Below are 17,551 nucleotides of genomic sequence, written 5' to 3'. Positions count from 1 at the left end.
CCTGATTGCGTGCGTCTTGTCGCGTTAGTATTATCAGGCCACAGAGATTAGGTTATTGGAGAAGGAGGTCAGAAGTTTGATTTCATGGTGTTTACAATGATAACCTCAGCCGTCACAGAGCTAAAACTATGTGAATCTCCTGAGATACACATTCAGGCTTGGTTGGTTTAATCCACTTCAACACCAGTTCAATTGAGCGAGGGCTGGGCAATTAGAAGAATTTGAATGAAGATGGAGATTCAGTCATTTCTAATCGTTATGTCTTTTTAATGAAGTGTTGTACTGCCAGGCCTGTCAGTAAAAGCATGTGGTTTAAAGCTTGAGTTGAGACTTTGGAAGAAAATAATTGACTTTTGTGTTTCTGATAAAAGTCTGTAGTTTATACTCCGGAAATCATAATTGAAAGCCATTTATAAACGTTAATAAGAAAGAATAGACAGTTTAATTGCAAATTGAGATTGATCAGTACAAGAAAAAAAGTGACATATATATTTAGATTTTTGTCATATGGCGTGTGCAGCTTTAAACTTTATAAACATTAATATGAGACAGTGTAATCCCTCATTCATCCAGGAGCGGATTGACCGGATGACCACCCTTGAACCTCTGAACTGTCTCATTGAAACACACAATGCACATTTAATTACTTTTGTGCTTGAATATCACTCTCATATCTGAAACTTGTTTGTACTGTGATGAATTCATATTTAGACCTGAGCTCATCTTAAATCCTCTGTGGAGACCGTGCCAATCCAGTGCCTAGGGCGAGCATGTACCGGTGCTGACCCTCTTGAAGACTTGCCCAGGTGGAGACAGCAGGGAGAGCAGGTGAACAGTGGGAACAACCCGAGGCTATTTGACCTTTGACCGCGCAGTTACGCAATGTTCAGGGCGCACACCGCTCCTCTCCTTACGTTACCCCGTGCCGCTACTCTTTCTCTGTTTGTCCCTCCTACCTACTGTCCGGAGAATTACACCAGTGCACAAGAATGAAAGGAGCCATTGTGCCCTTTTGAATGTGAGCGGTGTGAGAGCGTGCCTGTGTTTCTCCGCTTGTACTGTTGCAACCAAGCCGCCATTGTGGTTCTGGCATGCAACACTGGTCAAAGAGGCAAGGAACGTTGTTCAACAAGGGCATGGATACAACTTGTAATATCGATTTGTGTCCATCATTGAGGTTTATCTGGAGCAGTTCCTGTAGTTTAGAAGTTGCAGGTTTAACAGTTTCATCTTTTAGGGTGGGTAAATAAACAAAAGAACACCTAATGATCGTTCACTGTCCATTGAGTGAGTTGGTTTTATGAACTTGTGTACTTTTCTAGTTGTTATTCAACAGTGGTAACCTTCCAGATGTTTGCTGTGGAGTCTATCTGCTGTCCATATATTTAAATGTCATTTCCGATTGCAGAGCCAAACTTGAAGGCCAAACGCTGCCCTTTTCTTATACTCTTCTAAAACGGACACAATCTAATCCAAAATGCACGGCTTTAGATCTGTCAGACGTCTCTCCCGTTCACTTGTTTTTTCTTAAAGTTTGCGTGTTGTGTGCCCACGCATGGAGCTGTCTGTCTACATCAGCATCTGTCTGTGTATGTGGGCCAAGAGGACTGGTCATGAAACCGCCTTCTCATCTCAAACCTTTGCGATCCCCAACTATAAGTAACAATATAAATTTCGTTATTTATCACTATGGAGAGTGAATATACCTGTGAACTCCCATGTTTCTAGAGTAGACTGTTATGTTGTTATGCTGTTTGCTTTTCTCATTTGGATTTGATTTGAGGTTTCTGTGTGCTAGCCAATATTCACTCACTTGCTTTATAGGTTTTGGCCATTCAAATTGTGTAAATGCAATCTGGAACACATTATTCCTTGTAAAGTACACGAGTCACCCCCAAGGCAAAATGAAAATAGTTTTAAATCACTTTGTCAAATCATCGCTCAGTAGACAAGAATACCTAATAGTGCTGCATGATTTGGCAAAAACATAGTTGTAATTTTCAGAACATGCTATAAAGGTCTTAACTATGGGGTTTGGAGGTTTTTCACGTGATAATCCCGTGAATATCAGACAAAATGGACTCTTGTGAGCTTTAAGCAATGTTATAATGTTGTTACCTGCTCAAAAACAGACCTGAAGTTGTGTCTTGTTTCATTCACACATGTTTGAGTAACACTTTATTATTAGTCTGTCTACATCTCCAAAGCTCAAAACGCTCTGTTCCACCTTGTGATGTCATGGGGCAGTAGCTTTCAAGTTAACAGCTACTTTTTACCTTTTGTTCAGTAGAGATTGACAATTCTAGAGTTGAAATTATCCAAATGATTCTACAAGGTGGAACAGAGTGTTTTCTGCTTGAGAGAAGAACTTGAGAACTCGGAGGAAACAACATTATAACACTGATCAGAAAGTAGTGTAACGGGCTCTTTAAAATAATTGTCTTTGTCTTTGTGATTTTTAAATTGGGACCATTGCAATTTTGTTAAATCTCACAGCCCTACCTGATTTAGTTCATGGTATGCACATAGGAAAACAACCCCTAATCCCACTCATGCCATAATGATCCTTTTAAACCTGCTTTAAAACTTTGGGGAAAAACTCCCAGTATGGACATATTTGTACCCAGTTTGCTCCCTGGACAGAAATACAGTGGAATGCTAATCTGCTTGTTGGCCCCAGTACATGGCTGTCTAATGCCCGTCTGTGGCCTTTGCAGCCTTCCCACATCCATCAGCCGCTCCGTGTGCACTTCCCCTCTCCCCTCTCGTCTGCTCTCTTTGGCAATCAGCTGGTATTATCCCACCAGTCCTTTGGGTTGTATAGGCGCACAGTGATTTGAACTGTCTTGTCTCTGAAATGATCCGTCTCTCTGGGTGGAACCATCTGTGTTCAATCACCCTAAAGAACTTCCTCGCCAAGTGCCAAATCACACAAGTCTTTATTTATTCCCGCTTCAGTTTTATAGGTGTGAGGGATGGTGCGCTGCTCACTGCTTCTGAATATCAGCAATATGGAGGCAGACTGAATGCATAAATAAATAGTGTTGATATGAAACTGAAGGAGTATAATTCAAACTTACAGTGAGATGAGATATTTGTTTCATCTGACTTCTGAAGGAGAAGGCCTTTATATTTCATATGGAGGAAACAGAGCCAGATCTGAGCTGAATGACCCATCACTACAATCTGCTACTAAGAACCGATCTCTAGTGAAGTCTGTTTCCATTGAATGATAACTGGATCTTCAGCTGTTCCTACTCAGATCAGCTAAAAACCCATACAGTCAGTGCAGAATGATGGTTCTATGTAATATAATAATCTAATAATATTTGTAATAGTCTTAAAACAAGTACAATAAAAAAAAAACGTACATCTTTGTGACTATTGCTTTTGTCAAAATTAAAGGAAGTTCTGACAACACAAAGATGTATTTATTGCTGAATGACTCCTTTACAAAATGCTCTAAAGTATAATATATAAAGAGCCAAATGGAAGCAATAAGAGCCAGCTCTTCACTGGGCCCAAAGAAAAATAACAAAATTTTTGAAAAAAGCTGGACTGCCCTAACCTGGCTTACTCCAGGTGTCAGTCTGAATTGTGTTATACACATTATCAATCTGGGAAGGCTCTCACTGAATCTGATTGTTCGAAGCATCTCAACAGTGGAATAAGCTCTTATGTTTTACACATTTTTCACAAACAAAATAGTTAGTATTGACACTAAAATAGACTGAAGTGCGTCTGTCGGCGTTGCCCTGTTTGTTTTGATTCGCTTGGGCACGTCGCCTTTGGCTTCTGCACAAACCTCAATGCTGTTCTGTGATTGGTGCACCAACCACCTGTCGGGCCCCGTCACACCAGCAGGGTAACGCCAAGATGGATTCTCGTGATGTTTGTGAGTTCTTGGTGTGCAAGGTTAGGACTGCCCATCACTTGTAGATAGTACCAAGATTTATTGTACACGTTTACGTTTATGTTACATCCTGTGTTCTCCAATGAAGTCTCTGAATGCTTTGAACATGGAGCTTGAGGAAACACTGTCCTGTCAAGCCCTCTATATTCAAAATGTGCGCAGCTCTATTTGGGTTTTTTTTAGAGCTGACTGTCCGACATACCTCATTCTGTAAGAATCCAGGTTTACATATGGATGTGGTTTTGCAGTATTTTTTTCTGCGCTGCACTACTGCCCAGTGGTTCTCATTTAACAAGCTGCAACTTGCCTCCTGCACCATTAGCTGTTATGTTATGGCCCAACTGTGTGTACTTACTTTCACTTTGGGGAATGGCCATTATATTGGAATCTGGCTTTAATTGGTTCACTCTCATTCAGTTTTGTTACCCAGACAAGAAGTTGAATTATTTGAGGCATTTTTTCATATCCCTGTCAGTGTTTTAAACCCACAAGGAGCCATAATATTTTTCTCAGTTTGATTGGATTTTGTTGTGTGCGTAATAAGATTTTTGCAGCGGAAGAGTTGGCGGCAACAGCAGAGACTTGTTCTCATTTTTGCTTGTCTGTACTCCTGGTTGCGCAGAAGCCTAATACCCAAAGGAGACCGCTTTAACAGTGAAGCTAACTTCTCTACTGTACTGTGCTGCAGCGGGTCAGCTCCAGGGACACAACTTGAATCACTGACTCTACAGTACACAGACAGTAGCCCGGAGAGACTGGAGACATGAAGGAGACCAAGAGACTAAAACATTGGTTTGTTTCTTTGCATATTTTTGGTGGGGAGCGAGACAATAAAGGTGCAATAAGTAACTTTTCTAGCGAATGGTCCACGTCCTGCTTGTCTCAACCAATCGCCAAGTCAGACCTGTGAAGAGGCGACCCACTCACAGCGCATTCTTATTATGAGTGTTTTTGGCACATTAACGTTTTGATTATTTGTAGATAATTGGCTGAGTAATTTAGTAGTAATTTAGTAGTTTAGTAGTAGTTCAGAGTAGACCTGCTTACATGGCACGATTGTACATTTTAAACTAAGATGGGTGTCGTTTCCCATACTGTTTATACCAGCTTTCTTTTTCTGGCGCTCGATCAGGAATGTATCCAACTCTGGTCTGTTCTTGGCCAATTTGAGACGAATCGGCTGTCCCATTAAAGTGTTCATCGGAGCTCTGCCCACATTCCTCTCTCTCTGCAGCAATTCTTTATCCAGGTATCACTTTGTAACAGTAAAGTCTAGGAACTATGCATCAATGTGGTTTCTGAGCATCTGAGTAGGAAAACAGTGTGTGCTTTCCTATTCCAGTTCACGGCGCATGAGAAGGAGAAAATCGGTAAAGTGTGTTAGAAGTAGCAGTAGCAGTGGTAATACAGTAGTTGTACATTTTAACAAAAAATACTTATATTCTGGATTTGTTTGAGTCAATTTTCCAGCTCTATAGAAAACCTGCTTTTGGCTTGAACACAAACATGAGGTGTAGGAGGAAGGCGGTGCTCTCTTGTACCCGCGATTGGACATAATAGGATGTAATGAGACGTGGAAGTGCTCCTCTGCAGCTTGTTTTAACAAAGTGATCTATATGCTGTCCGTTTATGTATTCTCCAGGCTAGTCTTATACAGCTCATGGGGATATTCTTTTTATATTAACAAAGGCGAAAGGGAAAATCCTCAAAGACAAAAATAATGCTGACAGCTTGGTTTCATCAGACATAAACACCGCCAGGACGGCATGTGGTGTTGGAAGTTAAATCTCCTTTGTTGCCTCTACTTGCCTTCCCCTCCTCGTACAAGGTTGAGTCCAATTATTTCTAAAGCAAATGTTGTTATTTTAGCAAACATAAGATCAGCTGGAGAAAAACTTTCAATCGCCTTCAAGAGGACAAAACCAACATTCAGTCAAACTCCCACATTGGACAAAATTGTACAAAAGCAATTGGACCGATGGTTGGATCTACGCCTGTTTGTTGGTTTGTTGTAGGTGGATAAACAAGATTGCTTTGGGCTGCTTTAACTTGTTCATTTATCCTGAGGTGATAGTAGTGACCCAAAAAATGTATAAGAATTAAAACGTATTTTGTCAAAACTATTAGTTGAGTTGAGTATTGAGTAACTGTGTGGATATAAAGGATGTTTACAAGCAGATTTATGATTCATGAGTTATTGTAATCACATAAATTTTGGTTCCAGAAGAATAGACTCAGAAATTCCAAACCCAAATTATATCTGAAGGGGGGAAGAAGAAGAAGAAGAAGAAGAAGAAGAAGTGCTAATGTTCAAATTATTAAAGAACTTTGTTAAATGGTAAATGGTCACATCTTTATATAGCTCTTTTCCACCTTCAAGGCACTCAAATAACTTTACATCAAGGAACCACTCACCCATTCACATACCAGTGTACACAGACACTGGGGACGAGGTGGCTTAAGTGTCTTGCCCAAGGACACAAAGACAGCATTCACATGTGGGAGCTGGTACCATACCGCCAACCTATGGGTCAGTGGCAAAACACTTTACCAACTGTCTTACAAATTTAAAATTCGTAAAAACTTTCTTACAAATAATTATATAGCACCAAAATATATGAGAAGCTAGAAGATCATTTCTGGTTCGAATTAATGCAAAAAGTGCAAAAGTACCTTGCAAGCAATTATTGTGATGAATGGCCCCAAAAGTATGTATATAGAACAAGCCTGTTCACACTTACTTTTATCTCAACCCCATTGTTTGGAAGACTTTGAATTGATTCCCTGCTTGAATAAGTGGACTACATTTTTCATCCAAAACAATGCAAGCTATTTATGCACAAACTAAGTATTTATATAACATGCATAATCCATGAAGTAGCCTGAAGGAAAAGCGGAAGAATGACAATAAAAATGGCAAACTTTCTCCTTGGTTTGCTTTTCAGTCAGTAGCCATGGGAGGCAGTCACAAATGTTTCCAGCTTTTGTTAGGGGCTGAGTTATAATGGGTCAGCGCGTCCTGGAGGTGTTAGGGTAGGTTTCCTGCTCACCAGCGGGAGGGTACAGCACTGCTTTTGTGCTTCTCGGAGTAAACGCTTTCCTCTTGTTTTATAGCCGTATAATTGTTGTCCTAATTATCGACAACAAAGAGAAAGGAGTGGGGAAGTAGATAGGAATCGACTGGTTGTCAACAACTGAAAGTACTCAAACTCCACAGGACATGATGTGGTACTTAGTCGCTTTTCTTTGTATAGTTTGGGTGATTTAGTCAAACTAGTGAGATTGTGTGATAGCGATCCAGTAGTCTTTTTTAGCAATATTCAAGGAAATAAGAATCTTCTCAAAGCAAGCAAGGAAAGATTATTTGTGTCACAGTTGGTACATAAAATAATTCAAAGTGTTTTACAGAATAAGAAAGACATTAAAATCACAATACAACAAATCAAAGCATAAATAATCATCATAAAATTAACATTAAAAGAAAAGAGTGTAAAATAAAAGCCTGCCAGTCATATTCACAGCTAAACAGAATCAACCACAATGGTAATGTAACCTTTTTGAATTCATACAATTTATTATATTAAGTTTGTGTACATTTACATTTCTTGCTAAATATTGGTTCTTATTATTGTTTCATTGCAGTGCATTTGGTCAGAGAGAAAGAACTCTAACTGCGCGCACATGTAAACAAGTTGAATAAAGCCGAGCTCTTCACTGTCCTGCTGTGTTGGTCTATTATAGGAATGAAGACAGCGGAAAATACATCATATAAACACTAACTGTAACCCGCCATACCCACCGCCTCAAGAGAATGATGAGAACAATATATGAGATGAGGGTACAGAAATAAAAAACAGACAGTAACACAAAATAATAGTGTTTTCTTTAGTATTACCACTCAGCTTCAAAACTGTTCTAATACAGATCAAGATCTTTCTAAAACTATTTATCTGTTTGTTTATTTATTTATCTATGTGTTTTTGCAGTACTGGTCAAAGTAGGCCTGTCATAACACATTTTGAGGCACGATATATCGCTACAGAAGAGTATTGCGATAAACGATAATATTGAAACTACTTCATGCCTCTGATACAATTAAGAATGAAACAGGATAATCCCAGTAAACCATTTTTAAATAGAAAGTATCATTAAAAGGCCTGAGCTGCAAAAGATAAATAGCAGAATTATGCAATAATTAGCCATAAAAATCACTTATTCAACCCTCTACAGCTAAAATATTGTTGCATTATAATAAAAATAACAAAAATATTACAACTTTTGCAAAGAAAATGCCCCCACGATAAATATTGAGCCCCAGAATATACTCCAGCTTTTATATACTGAACAATAAGTAGATATAGTAATTATCATGACAGGCCTAGCTCAAAAGAGTCACTAGTTTGGATTCTAGTTTTAGCAACAATTATTTTACTTATTTATTTATTGACAAACCTCTGCCAAAATGCAGTAGTTTTATTTTTTGAACTAGCTTCATGTTTGATTGCTCTTTTATGTTGTGTTTTAAAAGTTACCTTGATAATCTACACTTTATTTTGATTGGCTAAAGTTGTGAATCAAAACCAATACAAGAGAAAAACGTTTAAAAAGAAACATTTGAACAGTGCCAGTCACTGTGTGTCTCCACTGCCCTGCTGCCTGCTGTGGTGTACTGCAGCTCATTGGCATGCATGTGCAGACATAGTGCACCAGAGCACAGCCGCCCTATAGTGTGAGATAAAGAATGAAAAGAGGAAATTCCTAATGAGAAGTCTACACTGAGAGCTAAACTCTTAACCTCAAACTTCAAAACCATCTCTCAGGTTGAAATGTAATCAATGAGAGCAGCCATGACACCTTTATTGAATTGGAACAAGTCATTTGGTTGTTAAACAGTTCTTGCAGATATTTAAGTGATCAATAAACCATCTCAAACTTTTTTAATCTATGAAATCAATCTTTTTTCATAACTTTTCTCGTGGATGAAGTTTGAGCTCTTACACAAAGGTTTGGCTCAGAAGACTGCACTCAATCAATATTACAGAACGTCCTGGCCAGTCTGCCCTGTTCCTGTTTGTAAAGCTCAGTGAATGTGGTCACCTACTGGCCTCCAACAAAGTAAATCCTTATATGTGCTGTTCATGCCCCAGTGTAGAAAGTAATTTATCTGCAGGTAGAATTTGAATCAGTAAACAGAAAAAAACAATTAAAAAACACGGTGCAGTTTCAGTAATTACTTCCTGCATTTTGATGGAAACAAAGTGACAAAGTAAATAGTATATGAAACAAAATGTGAAAACCTGCCACTGTTTACTGTCATTATCTGAGAGAAAGCCAAACAAAATCTTATATTATATTCAACATTCTTGTGTATGTCCAAGACAAAGACAGCAGAGTATGTCCACCTCGTATTACTTTGGCTTTTCTGTGTTCTTTAAAAAACACCTTAGAAATATATCAATAAATTACAGTTGGACCTGCACTAATAGTTGTCCGCTCCCTCTCTAATAAGCGCCCACTCCCTGCTAAACCAGCGGTGCGGGCGCGAAGGGACGTTACCTTCAACAGCCACGCTCTGGATTGGCTCTTTGGTTGTAATGATACTCGGAGTCGGAATTCCTAACAGAATTCGGCTTCAAATTGGCCCCTATTACAGGTCACATTGATGAGCTTCTTTAGATTGGAGTCGAACACTATGGTCGAACACTATTGGTGACGTCACACTCACTTATTCCACTTCTTTATGCAGTCTGTGGGTGTACCCCAGTCACCCCACTCTGTTACCTGGCCCATATTGTTGCTCCATATTCACATAATAGTGACACATGGTTCAATATTGCTTGTGTCATCAAATAGATATTTTACCCACTTGTGTGAAGTAAAGAGCTCATTTAACACCTTAACAATTTATGCATCTTAACACAACTTTTAATGGGTGTAAACTTCTCTCTAGCCCTCCCTTGATAATAGTTATCAGCATGGATACACTGTTCTAAAGCTGTGTTAAGCAGAGTGCCAAAGTCAGTTGGCCAAACTTTGAAAGTCGATCTTACTTGACGTCAGTGTCACAGTCGATATTCTTATGAATAACAGTTTTTAATCTGGCTTCAGTATCACAAGGCAGCAACTCTGGAGGCTTGCTGACTCAGCCAGGCATTTAGATTCACAATATAATGCTAAGTTTACATAACATTAGTGAATAAGAACAATCAGGCACACTGGACACTTGTTTAAACAACTAAAATCTGACTATTATCTAATTTAATCTAATTATCTGCAGTTTATTGAAATAACATGACAATGTGATTTTTTTTCTTTTTCTTATTGTTCACACCTGTGCATGTGTTAACGAAGGAAATACAACAAAAACGCAAACCACGATAGCAGAGACAAAATTTACAGGCAAAATATTGCAACAAAAAATTCTGTCAGTTCTGTCAACCGGACAAAAGACAGAATACATATTTTAAGTTTTCTGCCACTTTTGCCCAGTTGACTGAATTGAATGTTTCATTGCTGTGGATCAAATGTGGACGACTGAGGGACAAATACAACTGTCTAAAAATCCATGGATTTACTGGCACCTCATCAGGTGTTTTGGATGGTCAGATTTCTTTTATTGCAGATAAACATATGCCACTAATAATTTGTTATTGTGTTATTTCCCCCTTTAAGGATTTTTTTTTTCTGTTCATGTAAATGAAGCCACTTCCTGGTCAGTTTAGAATAGTGAGCTTCATTTGTCTATTATGTGCTATGACTTGATGATAAAAAATGTGATTGAAATGAGCATGTGCAAAGCACCATGTGGTCTTATGTCTGATTTATGTAGCCAACTAAAGATTTGGAGTAAAATACCCCCCTCTCGGACGACCTGCAGCTTTGGACTAATTAAAAGCACCACCCACCATTTTGTGACCCAAGTGGTTTGACACAGATCCAGACTTGCACTGACAATGGAAACAGCTGGAGTCAATCAAAGTGATCAATAAATAATAAGCCATTCATAATTCATAATTGACACTTACAGTAAAGACGTCCCACCAGAGAGCGGCTTTATGCCCAATGATGGACTGTGCTCAAGAGCTCACTAAGTCTGTGCAGACATCTGCTTCATTATCAAATATTGTCTCTACCCAAAGGCTTTTGTTTCTAACCACACAGTAACAGATATCTCTGAATATACTAACTCTGTTTATAGATTAAAGGGAAGGAAAGGCCCTCTGAGATTATCTTATTGCAGATGTAGCTTGCTTTTGTTCTTCAGAGTACGAGCTACTGAACTTCTTTCTCTCAAACTTTAAATCCAAACTGCAAAAATACTCATTACAGATTAGAAATGTATTACACGTTTCATTTTAAATGTTTGATTCTGTTGCTTCTTTGTTTTAGCCTTGGTATTTTTTCTTTCTTTATTCATATAAACTCCATTATTCATTGCTGTTATTAAATCAAATGTATTTATAATCGTGTATTGGTAGTTCAGATTAAGTAAGAACCAGACAGTGTAATAATATTGATTACATTGTACTTTGCCATAAAATATCTAAAATCAAAAATTCACAAATGTTGAACCTGATCATTTCTATTAGTGACTAGACCCTCAACTCACTGCATTACAACAAAAAGCTGCATTTGAACTACTTAAATTTTAGCTGTTCGCCATCAGTATTAAAAAATATTGGCCTATAGAGCGGTTTGATGTCATTTGAAATCCAGCAATTGTAAATATGTTTGAATTATGATAAACAGAAGAGGTTGCGCAAAATCAAATGAAATCCAAAATAAATGGGTTCTAATTTTTTTCTGCTTGTATATCTATTGTTTTGTCTTAAAATAAAAATAAATTAGCTAACAGATGTCAATGTTTTTTTTTTTGCAGATTACCACTTTGATCAACCACAAAGACAAGCCAAAGAAGTCGGAGCGGACCCTTGCTGCCATACACCGGGTGGGCCAGGCAGTGAGCGTGGCGGTGGGGAGGTTTGTCGGGGTCGGTGAGGCTATCGCGGCAGAGAACCAGGAACTAAAAGATGAGATGAGCCAAGCTTGCTTCGAGGCACGCCGCGCAGGTAATTAAATAATGTCCATTTCCAAATGTTCTAAACTGGGGCTCTTAGACTGTCAGACATTTTGTACCTGATGCGTTTCGTATTTGAAATGTATTTTTAATTGTATAACTTGTAATTTGAATTAGATTTTAAAGTATCGCCTGGCAGCTTTTCTTTGGGTGTCCTTAAGGTTAGCCGATAAAGCACAAGTCACTGCCTCTTCATCAGCGGTTACTTGTTAAGACAAAATGTGACACTTTGATACAGCGTGAACAAGTTGTACCTCTAGGCTCTCTGGCATTATCAGATTTAAGCAAATTTCCATTTATCTGGGCAGTGCCACTGTCAGGGAAAATTACACCAGCGGACATCCAGAGCACTCTTCTGTTATTAGGTTGGAAAGACAGGTCCAAATGCTGGTTCACCGACCGTTCACCGTCCTGTAAAATTCTACACATATGACATATTAAATAAATACTATATCGACTTCTCATTCAATACATAGCTGATGGAACAATCATGTTTGGGGGCTAATATTTATGGTGGGGACTTTTTCTTTGCACTAGTGGAAAATATTTGGTTATTTTTCTGTACTACGATAAGATTTAAGCTGTAGAGTGTTGAAATACAAACTTCATGACTCATTATAGACACAAACAACTACTTAAGTGTTGCATTCTGTTATTTTTATTGCAGTTTACATTCAAAATTCTATAAAAAATTTGATATGGTGACCGACCTGTTAGAAAGACATTTTGGATATGTTAAAAAGCTTTGAAGACTTCTGCTTTCTTAATAAGGCCCTGCCACTGTGTTGATTGTTAGTCTGTTAAAATGCATAAACAATTCTAAAAACTTACTTCCAAAAGATTAAAATACAGTTTACATTTCATCAAATCAGTAACACAATTGAGCACAATATTAAAAGCAGGAAAAACGTAGGACTTGTGAATACTTTGCACCTTGTCTCATTCACGACAAACAATACAGACAAACAATGTATATGGAGTATTTTCAGCTGATGCCTCTCGCGCGGCCTCTCCTCTCCTCTCCTGAGCTGTGAGTGATGGACATTTGAATTATCAAGCTGTAAGCAGGCAGACAGAGCAGCACTCAGGGGAGGGGGAGGGGTTGAAGGTTGACTTTTCATTTGTCATTTTGAGAAAACAATGTCGAAGGTGTATATCACTCTTGTCTTGTGGGACTATCAACTTCAAACCTAGAGGAAAAACAAAACAACATTTTTCTATTAAGATCACCAAACCCTATAGTGTGAGATAAGGCCCTTTATCCCTCTTGTCTGCCCAACCCTTTCTTACTGCGCTAACATAAATCCTTTATATATCATATTTGTATTCACAGTAATAATCACTTGAATTAATATTGCAGTATATGAATTTCTTAAAGCACGATAATGCACTGGAGTTGCCACAGCTGCCCTGACTCACAAAATTAAGACTGCTAATCTGTGCCAATGGCCTCTCCAACCTCTAGCCAACCAAAATTCAGACTGTCAAAGATATAGACAGTTAAGCATGGTCTAATACAACACATTTTTTGCCTTGTTGCTGAAATCAACCATTTCTCAGCTATGTTCAAACCACTAACCTCCCAGTGATAGGGGAACTACTCAACCATTGACTATAACCCCCTCAGCAAAGATATATTGGCAAGATTTTTTCAGGACAGAAAATGCCTCATTTAAACTCCAATGAAGCAGACAAGGAACACTCACAAGAATTTGGACACAACACCGTGATAATAGCTTTATGTTTAGGAACCCAGCATGAGCAGCAGAGCGTTAAACCCCCTGCTTCTGTGATGTTTAAAGAAAACATCAAAAAGGAAAAAGAAAAAAAGATTATGGGAGGAGTAATTGTGTACTTCTGTGTGTGTTTTGGCCGTTTCTAATATGCAACACCAACTGTGACAAATGCATTCTCACATTTCTACCAGGGAGGTGTCTTACCAGCGCTTTCACACTCGTCCTGACACTGAATTGTTCCAGTGAAAAGGGGAAATGAAAAACCAAAACTTTATTTTTAGATGGTGAAAGTGCAAAAGTCAGTGAAGTATAACGTATAATGGAGTCCACTGATTTGCTGCTTAATACTTTATTTTTCAATTGGAATTCTTAATACCGAAATGGAACGCTTTTTCCTAAAATAAAGCTGTCGTTAAAAATTATGCCAACAGCCGGTCTAAAATTGCATTCTAAGTTTATTTGTGTAATAAACATTGGTAGAATTAAGTAACTGACAAAACAAAACAAAAAAAATGTATAAAATAGATAACAACAATTTTAAAACATGAGTAAAAGGCACAGAGCTCCATATAACTCACACTGTGTTGTAGAAAGCGCCAGTACATTTTTTGGGGGGAAAATGAAAACTAAACTAAAATTGTATGTGAAGTGTTTATGTTTCTTATCCAGTCAAATCATAAGACCTCAAACACATGAACAATAATGGCTGAAATAAAGGCAGCCTGAAAGCAGGGATTAATTAGATGCTACCCATCATCAGAGCAGAGGAGATCTAATAAGGCAGCTCAGTACAGCCAATCTGTGTTGGATCTCTGTCTCTGTCTGTTTCATTTAAGCTCAAAGTGTGACTCCCCAAAACTATATTAATCAGTCTTAGAAAGTTCAGCAAAGTGTAAATAATGTTTCAGTGAAGGCCTTAAATCCACAGTGCATCTAATTATGATTTATATATGTTATGTTTTTGTTAAGTTAACCCAGATAACAATGGCATTTTTTGGTTTCTTGATGGAGGTAAAAATAAATAAATCAATCTTTTTGACCCATTTATGTGAGCCTAATTTACACTGGTTTGCTTCGGAGCAGATCGGTACGGGCCGCTACTGTCTCCGCTGTCAAAAGTGAACTGTACCGTCCCGTTTGAGGGGTCTAAAGTGGACCCTGGGGGGTACTAGCGCCCAGAGATCAAGTCAGTGTTTGGTGAGAAACATAAAATTATAATTTATCACTAAACAGTGACTTGATGTTATGATAAACGGCTGTATTTTCAGTTATGATCATTTAAATTTTGAGGCGACAAGCTCCACAAAACAAAACAAACAGGTGCGCAGGTAACAGCTGTTTCCTGTTTATTGATACACATCAATCGTGTATAAAGATTCAATATATTATATTTCCAGTGCATAATGCATCTTATTAAAAGCCTATTTATTAAGAAAACTTGAGTTATGTTTGTGTGGCAACAGTGTTTTACGGAGCAGAGCCCTGCCCCTGGACCCAGAGCTGTGCCCGGAGCATGGAATCGCTGGAAGGAGCCGCACCAAACAGACCCACTCCGAGGAGGCCCCAAGCGAACCGTGCCAGTGGAATAGAGGCTTTACTTTTTGAAAGGTTTATCAAACTGACTTTTTTTTTTTTTTTTTTGCGAAACTCACTTCTGCTTACATTTGAACCAATAAATATTTTTTACACAAATAGGTCTGCAATTTATTAACCTTTTTTTTCAAACACTAAATTTAACTTCTTTATATCCATTTATAGTGCTTTAAATTGTTCTGCAGTATTTTCTGAGCTTTTCACTGCCAATAAATGAGTTTCAGATGTTCCCATCTACTTTCATTATTTCTTCTATATTTTACTGGATCTGAAGTTGCGCTGCCTTCTTCTTTTCATAGAGATGGTGCTGAGGGAATCTATTGTGAGCCAGGCCTGTTATGTTTGAACTGGTTAGTGTAGCTGGCTCTGAAAGGCTGTCTGTCCTGTCAGTTTCAATCTGTTCACTTAGCCTAAAGGTCCACCCAAACCTAATAAACGGCATGGTATAACTCAATAACGTCATGGCTTAGTCTTACCATTTATTTAGGTATTGTTGGGAACAGAGTAATGCAGTTTAAAGAGTAGCTTAAAATACTGTTCAGTTTGAAATTTCACAAAAAAGGCAAATTTAGGCGACCAGCTGGCATATCTGTAGTACTAGTGTTTATTTGTTGTCTTTCCGGTCTGGGGAAACTGTTCGTCCAAGGTGACAGATTGTAAGAAAAAGATGATTCATGATGAGTTTAAAATGTGCCTTGAGGGTATTTCAAAATGAAGCCATGTACGCTTCTATTTTTGCCTGTGCCTGGCTGCAGATCTCAGTGCAAACACAAGGCAAAGCACCCTGCAGGTTTTTGGTGTTCACTAACACGATTCCTGTTCCTGGGAGATCCCAGAGCACTCCCAGTCCAGATGGGATGTGTAATCTCGTAGCATGTCCAAATGTTAATATTTGTTTGATCTTTCGCAGTTACAACTTATTCTGATGTTAAATAAAAACTTTTCATCTTTTTGTTACAGGTGATGCTATAGCCCAACTGACAGATGTGGGGTCGGCGTCACCTTCAGCCCAAATTGACGCACGGGTGACTGTGTTCAGTGATAGGACAGCCATGATCAAAGCTGCTCGTCTGCTGCTCTCCTCTGTCACTAAAGTGCTGGTCTTGGCCGATCGCATAGTCATCAAACAGATCATTACATCACGCAATAAGGTGAGGTTAAACAACATAAAAAATACACATATAGGGTAAATGGTCAAAATGTCAACGCACTTTACATCACACACACGCACACATTCATGCACCAAGTTACACAGACACTGGGGAGGTTCAGTGTCTTGCCCAAGGACACAACAACAGCATTCAAGTGTGGGAGCTGGAATCACACCACCAGCCGCTCAACCAACGATGTTTATGTCGATAGCGGGGTCAGTTTGGCCACTTGGATATTTTTGTGGATATATTATATGTGGTTGGTCAAGAACATGAGTCAGTCGTGATTCTCTAGAAGTATCACTTTTCACATGTTCAGTACTACAATAAATAAACTGAAATGCATGTCAATTTTATGTTACTTTACCAGTTTATATTTCAGTTGTTTGTTTTTTTTTCCAAATCTCTTGGCTCCTAGATGTGTTCAGAATGTGCATTGTGAACTGAATTTTGATTTTAAAATGTAATTTGAGAATCTAATTGTCATGAAAAAAAATGCAACCTAATAATTTTCCAAAATGGTTTATCAGTGGGTGGCAGTTTGGCAGCTGTTTTGACCAAATGATCCAGCTCTCATAATAAGCACAATTCTCTGTAGCCTGCCTATTAGTGGTCATACTGTTATGGCTACATATAATGCACTCTACAAACAGAAAGGCACACACTTTTTAGTCCAACTCGTGTTTTTCTGGTAGATAAGCACAAGCACTCTGAGGGAGTAAGCTACTCTGGAGGTAATTAACGCGAAGCAGTGCATTTAGCATTCACTTAGACAATACTGCAGAGAGAGCAGGAAGAAGAGCGCCTTCCCAGTGCACCTGGATGTGCCTTTAGCCAGACACAGTGAGATGGATAAAGTTAGAGACAAACTTAGAGCCAAGAATGGAAACAGAAGCTGGTTATCCTCGTTTGGGCAGACAGGCGACAGCCCAGTGCCCTCCATTACTGACAAACACACTTACATTTCATCCTGATTTTGGTCCACAACAGAAAAAAGCTGTTGTTACTACCCCCGTGTCAAGTCTATCCCACATGAAATAATTTATAAAACATGGCATGTTATTAAGAACTCAAATGTGTT

The 17,551-nt window shown here is 38.5% G+C and overlaps 1 protein-coding gene across 2 annotated transcripts in view; it reads left to right on the top strand.

The window, feature by feature from the left end:
* Positions 1-17,551, top strand: part of ctnnal1 (catenin (cadherin-associated protein), alpha-like 1) — a 46,465-nt gene that overhangs the window by 16,969 nt on the left and 11,945 nt on the right. For both annotated transcript variants that reach the window (XM_033975490.2, XM_033975491.2), the window contains exons 2-3: positions 11,793-11,982; positions 16,280-16,470. In XM_033975490.2, the coding sequence (XP_033831381.1) occupies positions 11,793-11,982; positions 16,280-16,470 (381 nt within the window). The remainder of the gene's footprint in view (positions 1-11,792; positions 11,983-16,279; positions 16,471-17,551) is intronic.

Source organism: Periophthalmus magnuspinnatus, chromosome 11, assembly GCF_009829125.3.
Source record: "Periophthalmus magnuspinnatus isolate fPerMag1 chromosome 11, fPerMag1.2.pri, whole genome shotgun sequence".
Classification (NCBI taxonomy): Eukaryota; Metazoa; Chordata; class Actinopteri; order Gobiiformes; family Gobiidae; genus Periophthalmus; species Periophthalmus magnuspinnatus.
The sequence above is the reverse complement of the archived record's forward strand: the minus strand, read 5'-3'. Positions and strand labels throughout refer to the sequence as shown.